The sequence below is a fragment of the Euleptes europaea genome, chromosome 9, assembly GCF_029931775.1.
Source record: "Euleptes europaea isolate rEulEur1 chromosome 9, rEulEur1.hap1, whole genome shotgun sequence".
Taxonomy (NCBI): domain Eukaryota; kingdom Metazoa; phylum Chordata; class Lepidosauria; order Squamata; family Sphaerodactylidae; genus Euleptes; species Euleptes europaea.
This window is the reverse complement of record NC_079320.1, coordinates 69,956,419-69,971,213: the sequence shown is the minus strand read 5'-3', so window position 1 is coordinate 69,971,213 and position 14,795 is coordinate 69,956,419. Positions and strand designations below refer to the sequence as shown.

Here is a 14,795-nt window from a genome sequence, read left to right as displayed (position 1 = left end):
GTTTGGATTTAATTCCGTCATCACAAGGCCCGTTCTTCTTCATCCGCTGGCATTTTGCATCACCACTATTGTGGACAAAGAACGACAAAATGACCCGATGGATATATTTGTTTCATGAATGGGAAGGTTGAAAATCAAAAAATGTCTTGATCATGCACATTTTCAACTATTATAAAACAATCCATAATGCTTTCATTTCATTATTTCCAATTTTAAAAAGAAAGAAAAATAAATCAACCCATCTGACACCCAACGTTTGCATAAGGAACAAAACAGCAAAAACAACTCAGAGAATGACTCGGTCTACCTCAGAGTAGACTGGAAAGAAGAAGTACATCAGTAATAAAGTGGCAACTTAATAAACACTGAACGCACCATTTGATATGTCAAGAAATACTGAAAAGACTATAGCCCATATTTCTGTAACAGTTCAGACTGCCAAGGGCGCTTGCGCTCAGGAAAACAATCTGGAATGTGGATTTTTTTGAAGTCCTGGATGCATTTCTGCATCTCTTCTTCAGTGCTCAGCTTCTCACACACCTTCTTTTTGGAAAGGTTTGTTTCTCTGGACTTGCTAATGAGAGTCTGAAAAAGTTCACTGTTCCTGCGTTTGTCTGGAGGTGCCATCCATTGCACAGGGGCCTTCTTAGAGGGCCGATCCAAAGTTAGCGTATTTGGCTGGTGCCCAGTGGCTGGCTGGGAGGTAGCCGCATTTTCCTGTGGTGTGCTTGGTTCAGAGTGGCTGTCGCAACTAGAGGTGGACAATTCGTTGCAGGAGGTTCCACTCTCGCTTCCTTTGTCTGCGATTTTCCCATGCTTTCTGTCTTCGTGTTCTTGCTTGGGGGAGGCTGTTCTCTGAGGCGGTCCTAATAAAAGGTGAGGGTGAGAAATTATCAGTAGGCAAATAAATTTAAGCAAATAAATCATCTATGTGTTAGGAACAGCGGGCAATTTAGGTCCAGATAAGTCTGTTTTAGCTATAAGGGCTCAAGTCCCCTCTTACATGAATAAATGCCACTTAAGGTCATAAGAACATAAGAAAGGCCACGCTGAATCAGACCAAGGCCATCAAGTCCAGCAGTCTGTTCACACAGTGGCCAACCAGGTGCCTCTAGGAAGCCACAAACAAGACAACTGCAGCAGCACCATCCTGCCTGTGTTCCACCGCATCCAAAATAATAGGCCTGCTCCTCTGATCCTGGAGAGAATAGGTATGCATCATGACTAGTATCCATTTTGACTAGTAGCCATGAATAGCCCTCTCCTCCATGAACATGTCCACTCCCCTCTTAAAGCCCTCCAAGCTGGCAGCCATCATCACATCCTGGGGCAGGGAGTTCCACAATTTAACTATGCATTGTGTGGAGAAATACTTTCTTTTATCTGTTTTGAATCTCTCACCCTCCAGCTTCAGCAGATGACCCCGCATTCTAGTATTATGAGAGAAAAGCTTCTCCCTGTCCACTTTGTCCATAGCATGCACAATTTTATAGTCCTCTATTATGTCTATCAAGGTCAACAGCACCTTAAAATTTGTATTTATGTAATTAATACACTCAGTGTACTGACTGCTAATCTTAGGTCATAATCCAACTGCCTGCATATATGTGAAGCCGTGGTGACAGCAGTACACCTTCACTTTAAATCTTCCATGACTCACCAAGGGAACTCCTGCAGCTGGTTCTTCCTTCTGTCTCTGTAATGCCTCTAGTCTGGTTTTACTCAGGGCAGCCTGCCTGCTAGGATTCTATAAAAGGACAATCTCCCCACCACCACCAAACACACACACATGCACAGTGCATGGAATGGCCCTGCTTTTGTTGGTGTGCACAGCTTAGGGTTGCCAGGTCCAGGTTGGGAAATACCTGAAGATTTTGTGGGTGGAGCCTGAGGAGGGCAGGGTTTGGAGATGCCACACAATGCCGAACAGTCCAATGGCCAAAGTGGCCATTTTTCACCAGGGAAACTGATCTCTGTCACCTGGAGATCAGTTGTAATAGTGGGAGATTTCCAACCACCACCTGGAGGTTGGGAACTCTAGCACAGCTGCACTTGGGGATCCAGTGGGGCACCTAGCCATGCAATGGCCTGGCAGAGGAGGGGATGGTTACAACAGAGGCCGGTGGGAACTGCTCTGCACATGACTTGCTCCCCCCCCACTTGGGTGTTTATATAGTGCTGAAGGTTAACAATACACATTTTCATTTATGTTATAATGGGAAACTGAAGTGGAAAGGAAACACTTGTCTATTACCCTCCCCCCCAAAAAAAACCCTAAAGAGTGCTCCCATATAGAACTCTGTGGCAAAAAAGACAGGGGGAAGAAACAGAATTTAATCTATGTACTCCTTTAAATGACATCTCCTATCTATTAGAAGTAAAGGCCCCATCCTTCAGTCTTGTGGTGGTGCAAGGCTTGCCCTAGGGGGATCTTTACAAGGCTTGACTGAACACGTTGCTCTCCATATTTGGGAAGCAGCATGCCAAGCCATCACAGGGGATGGGAGACCTCTTTGTGCTTCCCACATTCCCCTCTAACTTCCCTGCTCTCTACACCCCGACGCCACTCATAAGAACATAAGAAAAGCCAAGCTGGATCAGACCAAGGTCCATCAAGTCCAGCAGTCTGTTCAACACAGTGGCCAACCAGGTGCCTCTAGGAAGCCTACAAGCAAGACGACTGCAGCAGCATGCTTCCTGTGCTCCACAGCACGTACTCAAGACCTAGATCTCAAGTAACTTAGACAGAATTGGGGGAAGACTGGAGGGAGATATGGCAGACAGTCCCATTCCTTGTAACATCATTCCACAGGTGTGTGTGTTTTTTTTTGCAGGTGAAGAAACAGAATTCTATAAGGTTCCCAGGGAGCCTCATAAAAACAGCACCTTTTCGTAGGGGAGGATCATATATTAAATAAATAAATCTTGCAAACATTTGCCGTCATGGATTTAGCCATTTACAGGAGTCCCATAGAAAAGGCATATAACTGAGGCAGGAATGTATGTAAACACTGTGTATTATAACAGAAACCCCCCAAGAAACCCTTACTGTAGCACATGCCACAAAAAACCATTATTGTAATAATAAACAAAATTGGCTTCACAAATTAGAGTAGAGAAACAAAAGGAAATTGAGGGAATTGGGGGGTGGGGTGGGGGAGGAGGAGAAAGAGGTGGAGGAGGAAGAAGAGGAAGAAGAAGACATGAGATTGCCCACAGAAAAGGCATATAGCTGAGACAAGAATATATGTAAATACTGGGGATTATAACAAAGAAACCCTTATTGTAGCACATGCCACAAAAAACACTGTTGTAATAGTAAACAAAATTGGCTCCACAAATTAGAGTAGAGAAACAAAAGGAAATTGAGGAAATCGGAGGGGAAGGAGGAGGAGGAGGAACAAGAAGGGGAAGAAGAGGAAAAAGAAGAAATGAGATTGTCCAAAGTGGCAATTACAAAATGTGTGACTGGAAACATCCCACTAGGTTTTATTGCAGATAATGTTAAACAGATAAAAAGCTGTTTTCCATAATAATTATAGTTCTGTCTTGACATTAACACTGGTGGAATCTTATTTCCTTGTGTGGAGAAACATACAGTTTTGAGAATTACATTTGGCTATTTCATGCAAATGTTTTAAGATTTTCAGGCATGCAATTGCACTCCTGGGCTTATGGGCATTTCAAAATGGGGGCAGTTATGCAACTGTGATTGCAACTGGAGGAAGCCTTTCATTTTAAATTCTTCTGTCTGCTTTGGGATGATAAAATGACTTTGCTATACAGCATTCTGTTGTGGTGAATGCAATCCTAATAAGAGAAATTAGCCTTGAGCTCAGTGGTGTGTGAATAGTCATGCAGTGCCTTGGAATGAATGAAGCAATTCCTCATCAAGAAGAGGACCTCATGTCTCTAGATGATAAGCCATTTATCTAAAATAATGCTACTAAACTTCTAGGGATCATGGATTCTTCCTGGTTCAATAAGGAAATTGAACTAGACTGTCCTGCACAACTTTAATGATTGGTGAGAAAGACTCCTCAAAATTTTATTCAACCATATGGCTGTAACAAAAGCACCCATATAAGCTGTAAAACTAAACACCTCTCCTCTCATGCTTGCACTAGGGTTGCCAACCTCCAGGTACTACCTGGAGATGTCTTGCTATTACAACTGATCTCCAGCCGACAGAGATCAGTTCACCTGGAGAAAATGGACGCTTTGGCAATTGGACTCTATGGCATTGAAGTCCATCCCCTCCCCAAACCCTACCCTCCTCAGGCTCCGCCCCCAAAACCTCCTGCCAGTGGTGAAGAGGGACCTGGCAACCCTAGTTGAATCCAACTGGCTTTTCCATTGGTGAAAAGGGATGAGGACCCCCCCCCCCGACCACCAGAAAGGCTATGCTGGGGACTTCGGGACCAATATGAACGAAAGCCATGCCGGACAGGCGCTGTGGCAAGGAAGGGAATTGACCCAAGGTGGAGAAGAAAAGCTGGGTGGATCCAAGGAAGAATAAAACCTAGAAGCAGAGCTGTTGTATTGTGAGAATAACACAACTTGTGTGCCTAAACATAAAATATTAATTGACAACACACACAGGGACACAACTATCTACAACAGGGGTGTCAAACATAAGGCCCGTGGGCCGGATTTGGCCCCTTGAGAGCCACTCTCAATCTGGGCTGGCGAGGCAAGGCATGGCCTGGCTTGATCAAGTGACATTTATGTCTTATCCAGCCCTTGTAACAATTTAGTTTGACACCCCTGATCTACAAGGTCCAGGCAAAAACTAAAAATCAGACCAGACTTCAGCACACTGATTTGGCTTCTAAAAATAAAGCTATGCAAAAATAAACATTCTCTTTTTTAAGAAAAAGGCTTTGCTCTTCTATAAGCTAGAAAAATTGCAAATGCTACGACATTTTAATTAGGCAGTGAGACAATGCTAGTTATAGTGGAAGACACCATGAGCACTGAATGCACATAAAAGGAAGGGGAGAAGGGGAAAGCATTTAGAATTCAACACAGAGCACACCAGGAAAACCTTAAAAAGAAGGTGCTAGGGGCAATAATGATTGATGATGAAGAAATCAAAATTGTTTCAAGATTGTCTATTCCTTGACTCTAGGGATGCCAGGTCCCTCTTCGCCACCAGCGGGAGGTTTTTGGGGGCGGAGCCTGAGGAGGGCAGGGTTTGGAGAGGGGCGGGACTTCAATGCCATAGAGTCCAATTGCCAAATTGGCCATGTTCTCCAGGTGAACTGATCTCCATTGGCTGGAGATCAGTTGTAATAGCAGGAGATCTCCAGCTAGTACCTGGCAGCTGGCAACCCTATCTATCATCAACCAAAAGGGAGACTGCTACCAAGAAATCAGAAGGAGACTGAGACTGGGAAGGGCAGCCTTGAAAGATCTGGAAAGGATTTTTTAAAGTGTGAGGATGTGTCACTGGCAACCAAGGTCAAGATAATTCATACTACAATATTCCCCATGACTACGTCTGGGTGTGAAAGTTGGACCCTGAAGAAAGCTGATGGGAAGACAGTTGATTCATTTGAAATGTGGTGTTGGAAGAGAGTTTTATGGATTGCCAAAAAGACAAATAAGTGGGTTCTAGAGCAAATCAAGCCTGAACTCTCCCTAGAAGCTAAAATGACTAAACAGAGGCTAGAGTACTTTGGTACATTATGAGAAGAGTCACTAGTAGAGAACATGATGCTAGGAAAAGTTGAAGGCAGCAGGAAAAGAGGAAGACCCAACATGAAATGGACTGACTCCATAAAGCAGGGGTGGGGAACTTTTTTTCAGGGCCATTTGGATATTTATAAAATCATTCACGGGCCATTCAAAATTATCAACTTAAAAATTAGCTGACCAAGCCTCAAACAGACAGTGCCCCAGATGACCCCACCCCCACCCGGCACAGGCAAGCAAGCAGGCATCCAACTAGTGGTGCACTCGCCCACCTGGCGGCACAGGATGGTCTGTTGCACCAGCCGGGCATAGCCAACCAGCTGCACGCTGGAGTTGCTCCTGCTCCGCATGGTCGGGGCTAGATTCTACAGCTGGCTCCTGCTACCTCCGCCTGCAGGGATGAAATGAGGACACACTGGCTAAGAACTCCCCCCCTCCACGCATTCTGGCCCTGCCCCCTTTAGCCCCTCCATTGTCGCCACTTCCACCCCCAGCCCTCTTGTAGTACAGAGGAAATATGTTTCTCCATGGCCCGGGTGGGAAAGGGTTAACACAGTTTCTTGGGCAGTCCAAGCAGCTCCATAGCTAATGGCTCTTCTGCAAGGGGGGGAAAAGGTTCCTTTTCTCGGCAAAACAAACTCACATCTGCCTTGAATAGAGGCTATTCCTGTCTGCGGGAGGGGATGGATCCTTCTTAGATCCTTCTGAGCTAGAGATCTGCCAGGACCCACAAAGGGCCTGACCAAATGATTTCACGGGTCTTAAATGCCCCCCCCGCCCTGATGTTCCCCACCCCTGCCATAAAGGAAGCCATAGCCCTCAGTTTGCAGGACCTGAGCAAAGCTGTTAATGATAGGACATTTTGGAGGGTATTAATTCATAGGGTCGCTATAAGTCGGAAGTGACTTGACAGCACTTAACACACACAAGTGTGCTACTAAAAACACATGTGGAAAAGCATGCATATACACTCCTGACAATTCGGCAATGACCTGTGTTAATCTTTCTAACTGGTGAAAACAGATTGTGTGGTTCTTGGTATTATTTTATTAGGCCCAAGAACATTTTCACCAAAAGGGACAAGCAGTAATTGTCTTCACTACGGCTTCGTTAAGTCATATCTAATTTACTTTGCCTTATTTTCCCTTCCTGGCTTGGTTAGGCACATAAGAAGGCTGGCCGGCGGAAAGATATAATTACCTGGGAACACTGCCATAGAGAGACTGGCAGGATGCTACAGCAGCCTTGCTTCACTACAGAACAGTAAGCAGCCGTTTAGAAAAACAGTTTATTTGGTAAAACATTCCCTGTTCTCATTAGGATGTTTGTTCCATGCCATCAGTGATAATTTTTCAAAATTTTAGTGGTTCAACAGACTGCAAATCCCAAAGCACTCAGAAGATGTCAAGAAATTACACTGATTAAAATTCATCTCTGTAAAAAATGGCTATTTAAATTGTGATAAAACATAGGGTTTCCAGAAACAAAAAAAACCCACCTGTAGGAAAACACTGAATAAAAACTATCAACCTGATCAGCAAACGGTGTATGATTGTCACCCATGCAATCACAAGATGTTATTGCTGCTGTGACTCTTAGTAAATTCTTCATATTGAGCCGCCGATCTGCTCGTATTGCTTGTGAAGACCCTTGTGTTTTTTTGGTTGGGGAGAGGGAAGGGAAATTAATTTCCCCACGCACCCACACTTATTTATTTATTTATTTACAAAATTTATACCACACCTTTCTGCCCTCCTCTGGGCCACTAAGGCAGCTAACAAATTTAAAACACGCATAATAAAAACACGTCTTAAAAACATAAAAACCCAAACAAAGCACACCATCAAAACAATTAAAACCAAGCTATAATATACACATAAAACATAAAAATAACAATTAAAACAGAACAGGAAGGAGGGATTATTGCTCTTGTGAAGTGCCTTGTCCTCTTTGTCTGGTTGTGTGGGAAGGAAATTCATCCAATAATATATTTCACAGCTGAGGTGAATTCATAAACTGACTTTTCATTGGAATTATTATATATTATTTTATGTTTTATTCCCTCCGCCCTTACAAATCAATAAAGCACACATATACTTTCTCATACAATGCCTAGGAATAATCACCTGAACAACATTAATTACAACTTTGAAACTCCCAATTGTGCCCTATATTGTATTAGCAAAGGCATTAATTCATGGTGATTAATTTTATGAAACAATGAATCTTTAGAAACAAAAATATTCCACAGAAAAATTGTGCACTGGAAAATTCTAAAATATTTTCTGCCCATACCTCTGATCTCATTGGCCTAATGTCATGTATGGATTGCTTGCGGTACTTGTAAATACAGCACATGGAATAGCTGTACACTTTTGATGAACAAAGCCTTTTCTGGGGCCGCTGACCTTTTATTGCTTTGTTCCATTCTGGGCACACGGGCTTCACCCCTTGACCCCGCCAGGCTTCCCCGGGGAGCCCTAACCATCTCACAGAATTTTGTCATTCAGAACTTGGTAATACTATATTCAGGCTGTTTCTCTGATAAAGAGAAAGAAAGGCTCAGAAGTACGGCTGCCAACTCCAGCTTGGGAAATTCATGGATATGTGACACTGGTGCTTGGGGAGGATGGACTTTGGGGCGAGAGATGAGTGAGGGTGTGATGTCATATCCTGTGATGTCTAGGGTTGCCAGTTGCCCAGTGGTGGCAGGTAAACTACCACCCATCCACCGGGCTGCCCACTGGCCAGCTGAGGGCCGGCAGACACTGTGGGCAGATGCGGCGCGCACGCCACTTTTGGGTAAACCCGAACGTGAAGCGCTCTAGCACCCTCGGCTAAAACTCTATGGAAACCATAGAGTTTTGGCCGGGATCACTAGAGTGTCCCCGTCACTACTGGGTTAAACCGGAAGTGACGTCGGCGCATCGCGAGCTAACGCCACGGCTCTGCGAAGCTCCTGCTGGTGGAGCTGCGGGGCCTGGCAAGCCTAGTGATGTCACATGCAGCTCAAAGTTCAGTTCTTCCAGCTCTTTCTGTTCCTGTGAGGTCACGTCCAACAAAATTCAAATTTTAAACTTCCTGCCTCCGAACATTTCCCCTGCCTTTTCCTCCTATTCCCCTCCCCGTCAAGTCACATCTGACTTATGGTGACCCCTGGTGGAGTTTACAAGGCAAGACACGTTAAGATGTGGTTTGTCGTTGCCTACTTCTGTGTCACGACCCTGGTATTCCCTGGAGGTCTCCCATCTAAATACTTGCCAGGGTCCACCCTGCTTAGCTTCAGAGAACTGACAAGATCAGGCTAGCCTGGGCTATATCCAGGTCAGGGCTCTTACATCACCTATACACTTCTGAATGCATGTGTTCCATACAACACACATCCTCTTTGTTCCAAAATATTCATGCTAGTATAACTGGCTGCAATAAAGTTATGTTCTAAAAAAACAACAACAAAAAACCCTTCCTAAAATCCTCTTCAGGTTTTTCAGCGTTTGAAGAAGAAGAGTTGGTTTTTATATGCTGACTTTCTTTACCACTTAAGGGAGAATCAAACCGGCTTACAATCACCTTCCCTTCGCTTCCCCACAACAGACATCCTGTGAGGTAGGTGGGACTAAGAGAGCTCTAAGAGAGCTGTGACTAGCCCAAGGTCACCCAGCTGGCTTCATGTGTAGGAGTGGGGAAACCAACCCGGTTCACCAGATTAGAGTCCATTTACTCCAAACCACCACTCTTAACCACTACACCAGTTTCAGTTTTGCACCAAAGTGAGCATAGAATAGATGTCAACAAATGTCTCTAGGGAGTACTTTTCACCATCTGGGTGCCCTTCCAAGGATGTCATCTCCCTCATAAGCTGCCTGCCTAAGCCCCAAAGGCAGGGGAACCCCACAGCAGGGTTTCTGACCACGACCTTAAAGAAAAAGGCAGGCTCAAAGGGGAGAAGGTGGTCTATTGGATAAGACACATAAAACTTTCCTGTTGCAACGCGAGCAGCTGAATGTCAAACAGCTGACTTCTTGGTAGCAGAACTTCAGTACCATGCAAAGGATGTCATCTACTTGGCAAATCATCTTTGGCATTACAGAGAATTTTTGCTATACTGTCTAAGGCACTTAAATTCACAGTGCCTGGTGGCAGTTCCTGGACATAAACCTACAGTTCCAAAGGGCCCTTTTGTGCAACACCGGATGTTAAGGTTCTTTATCCTTTTCTTTTATTCTCTCTCTTGCACGCAAACAATTTAAAATGCAAAAGAAGAAGCCTTTCCACATCCGAAAGATAAAGTGATTTAAAAAAGCGAGGCTAACAGGATAATGAGATGAGGAACACAGTCTAAATTGCTGATAAAATGTCAATACTCCAATAAATGTGTACCAGAAGTCCATTAGATTTAATTAGGCGTTCTCCCTTCCTCCCTTCCTTTGAGCAAGGCATCAACAAAAGACAAATAGCAACAGATTTCTGACTGCTGTGAAACACGCCTGTATTGGTTTACCAAAGCCAAGGAAGAATCAATGGATAATAGATGCAGGAGCATTATATGAATGCTGTAGACACAGAGTTGGATCCAAAGTGCCACCAGCAGTCTGAAGTTGGTGGGTAAGTGCCTCTCCCTCCTCCTGCAGCTCAGTGAACCCCTGAGCTAGGAAGTACACATGGAGAAGGAAGGCAAAAGGAACTAAAGTCGCCCCATCCTTGCCCCACTATTCTTCTTTGTCTTCTGCAAGCACTGGTTCTCTCGGTTTTAAAAATGCCCAAGAATGGAAAAACCTAAACATTTTGAACCAAAGCGATATGATCCCATGAGCTAGTCGTCTTCTTCCCAGCAACTTCTGGTTTCTCTTGTTTTCTACATAAAATCAGCAAAGGTCCATTCTAGAGCATTTTTAGCCCCGGACCCTCCTCTGTGGAATGGACTGCCAACTAAGATGGGATCTGAATTCTGATTTAGGAAAGCATGTCATTTCAGAGACCTTTCCAATGATGTTGTGGGCTTTCTGGTGATTCCATTTGTTGGTCTGTGTTGATCATTTTTGACCAATGCATTGTAGCTATTGGTCCTGTGACTGATTTTTTTTATTAGTGAGTTTTGTGCCTTTATGCACATAGTGTGCATAGTATGTAAAATGGCTGAGATCCTGGAGAGCTCCTGCTAGTCATAGTAGGGAATACTGACCTCGACAGACTAGTGGATTGACACAGCAGAAGGCAGCTTCATGTGTGTTCACTGGGATACAAATGAACACATGAAGCTGCCTTCTACTGAATCAGACCCTTGGTCCATCAAAGTCAGTATTGTCTACTCAGACCGGCAGCGGCTCTCCAAGGTCTCAGGCAGAGGTCTTTCACATCACCTACTTGCCTAGTCCCTTCAACTGGAGATGCTGGGGATTAAACCTGGGAACTTCTGAATGCCAAGCAGATGCTCTACCACTGAGCCACGGCCCCTCCCTGTAAAACTTTATTTTCACCAACACATGAACACATGAAGCTGCCTTATACTGAATCAGACCCTTGGTCCATCAAAGTCAGTATTGTCTACTCAGTCAGGCAGCAGTTCTCCAGGGTCTCAGACAGAAGTCTTTCACATCACCTACTTGCCTAGTGCCCTGACCTGGACAGCCCAGGCTAGCCTGATCTTGTCAGATCTCAGAAGCTAAGCAGGGTCAACTCTGGTTAGTATTTGGATGGGAGGCCACCAAGGATGTCCAGGGTTGCTGTGCAGAGGAAGGCACTGGCAAACCACCTCTGTTAGTCTCTTGCCATGAAAACCCCAAAAGGGGTCGCCATAAGTCGGCTGCGACTTGACGGCACTTTACACACGCACACTTGCCTAGTCCCTTTAACTGGAGATGACAGGGATTGAACCTGGGACCTTCTGTATGCCAAGCAGATGCTCTACCACTGAGCCACAGCCCCTCCCCTCAAATGGCTCACTGTCACTGCATTCATAGGCTTAGACTGGAGTCGCTCTGCATAAGATTACATTGCACATCATGCAACACACAGCCAAATGACTATGCACACATGCTCCCAAGCACACATTCACAGAAGCCTCTACCTAACCATTCTGAAGACTTATGGGCAGTTAAGTTTTCTGAAGAAAGGACATTGATTTCTGCTGATTCTTGTCTACCACTGTGGACCTCCATCTTGTTTCCTAAGCATTTGCTGACCACCCAGGGAAAATGGGAGGGGGGAGCCAATGGACCACAATTAGAATGGGGAGTCAGAGGAAATTGCCACCTTCTCTTCCAAAAATGTGTGCCCTTAAATTTATGGAACTGCCTAGTTAGATATAAAAGAGAAAGGTAGTCCCCTGTGCAAGTACTGGGTCATTACTGACCCATGTTTTCACATCACATCCCGATGTTTACTAGCCACTCTGTTTACAGGGTGATTTGCCATTGCCTTCCCAGTCATCTACACTTTACCCCAAGCAAGCTGCATATTCATTTTACCGACCTCAGAAGGACAGAAGGCTGAGTCAACCTTGAACCGGATACCTGAAACCGACTTCCGACGGGATCGAACTCAGGTCGTGAGCAGAGCTTGGACTGCAGTACTGCAGCTTACCACTCTGTTCCACGGGGCTCTTAGTTAGATATAAGCCAGGGTTTAATATGGGCCATTTGGATTCTACCACTTCAGGTTTTCTAACGCAAAAGGAACAAAAGAGAATGGCATAGCTGCTCATGTAACAAATCATGTAACTTCTTGCTGTCTACCTAAACGCAACATGATGTCTTCAATGGGAGATTCATTTATCTGCAGGCCAATAAAGAGTGTTGTCAAAGCATTCAGAAAGACAGCTTTTAGAGAAGACACATCTTCAGCATGGTGAAAATGGGGGTTAGCAACGAAGCATACTCTTTGCACACTTCTTGGACTGTTTTCATGATTTGGAACCATAATAGCTGGCACATTTGAAATGCTCAAAGAGCTTCTCATATATAATCTTATAAAAGCTCAGTAAGATAGTCCTGTATTATTATCACTCAGTTTGTTGCACAACCATAAGACTCAACCTTTGTTGCAATTTTTAACAAAGGAGTTTCATGAAGGTGGGTAGACACACTTATCTGTTGAAAAACAAAGAAACGGAAAATGACATTAAAATGTTCATCAAACTACAGTATAGGTTACATCTGAATAGCTAAGGGCAATTTTGGTCTCCACATTGCAATCCCTGAGCATTTATGTTCCAACAGTTTCATACTGATGAAAAGCTGCAAAGGCAAGGCCATTCACTGTGACAGAATTACTCTTGAGATAAAACACTTCACAGTTATTGAGAACTGCTTTCAATAATCACTCGGGAGAAAGACACGAGGGCCATTTTGAGTGATACAAAACTGCCCTTTTCTCTTAGATTGATATCAACACTTGGGAATGTGAAAAACAACACAAACAGCTAGAGTTACTGATTTGTGTGGGCTGGTGCACAAAAATGGGAGCAGAAGTGGCTTCTAGAACAAGCATGAGGGCTAAACTGGACATGGGTTTGATTCCCCAGTCCTCCACATGAGCAGTGGACTCTAACCTGGTGAACCAGATTTCAGGACGGGTGAGTGCCTTCTTTCTATAATCAAATGACTCATTTCCTTTTTCCATTTCCTGTTACATTAGCACACAAGAACCAGAATAATCTCAGAAACCCTTAACTTGCAGAAAATACTAATTAAAACTGGACTTCGTTTAATGTACTGATTAAAGCTTGCAAATATATTAATATTCCATTTAATTTTAATAGGGAAAAATTCAAACCATCGTTAGACTGTAAGCTTGCATGGAATGATTCGGATACATTTATTTGTGCAGCAAAGTACCTGGAAGACCGTTGACTGCTGTAAAATTTGAATGGCACACAGAACAATGATCACATGTTCACTAAACCATCTTGGTTTCCTTTCCAACAGTAATGAGAGAGAGAAGGAGGGTGTATTGCTTTGCTTTAAACTCTCCTGAGTCCATGGTATCTCTTGGAGAACAAATTGCACTTTACAACTGGAGGCAGAAGTGATGCAAAGTGTTCTGTCTCTCTCCTGCTGGGAGGAGAGGTGCTAAAAGCATTTTAAAGAGGCAGCTGGGGAGTCAGTGGATGGGCCGCCTCAAGACGAGGGACAGGAGCCACAGCTGTGCGCAACAATGAACGGGAGGAGGAAAATGGGGCTTTTCACTGCTCTGCTCTTGGGGCCGCTGAGGGTCATAACAATGCAGCTAGGCCTGAAAATTATGTCAGCCTGAGGAACCGCGAGAGTACTCTGACTTACAGCTGATCCACCTCTACAAACAGGCAAGTATTATAAAGGCAACAAACCACCAGCTTCATGATTGCAAAGGAAATGGCTCATTTGTAGGGTTGCCAGGTCCCCCTTTGCCACGGGCGGTTGGTTTTTGGGGTGGAGCCTGAGGAGGACGGGGTTTGGGGAGGGATGCCATAGAGTCCAATTGCCAAAGTGGCCATTTTATCATGGTGAACTGAGCTCTATCAGCTGGAGATCAGTTGTAATAGTGGGAGATCTCCCGCTAGTACCTGGAGGTTGGCAACCTTACTTCATTGGCCTTTCATGGACCTTAAGGTTTCTAAAGGAGGGGAAGATACTTAGAAAATGTTGTGAAGGTAACTTGTAGTGGTTAAGAGCAGTGGATTCTAATCTGGTGAACCAGCTTTGTTTCCCCACTTCTCACCATGAAGCCTGCTGGGTGTCCTTGGGTCAGTCACAGTTCTCTCAGAGCTCTCTCAGCCTGCACGAAAGCAGGCAATGGCAAACCACCTATGAACATCTCTTGCCTTGAAAACCCTACGGGGTCACCATAAGTCAGCTGTGACTTGACAGCACACACACACACACACACACACATCATATAAGTTCCACCAACATAGGCCATTTGTTTGTTTTTTTTCAAACACAAGCCACAATATCTAAACATATAAGCAGCTCTTTCTGATTTACAAAACCTATTGCTACGCTTTTAAAGAAACCCAAGCAATAGCTACTAGACCACCTGAAAACAACCACCTCCATACAGAGACCACTTCTTAGATTTTCTTTGAAAAGCCATCCCTAATTTTATACAAGACCACCTCC

The 14,795-nt window shown here is 44.4% G+C and overlaps 1 protein-coding gene across 1 annotated transcript in view; it reads right to left on the bottom strand.

The window, feature by feature from the left end:
• Positions 1–293: 293 nt before the first annotated feature.
• KCTD8 (potassium channel tetramerization domain containing 8) overlaps positions 294–14,795 on the bottom strand; it is an 87,673-nt gene continuing 73,171 nt past the window's right edge. Inside the window, exon 2 of the mRNA XM_056855386.1 lies at positions 294–866. Within this exon, the coding sequence (XP_056711364.1) occupies positions 406–866 (461 nt within the window). The 3' untranslated portion in view covers positions 294–405. The remainder of the gene's footprint in view (positions 867–14,795) is intronic.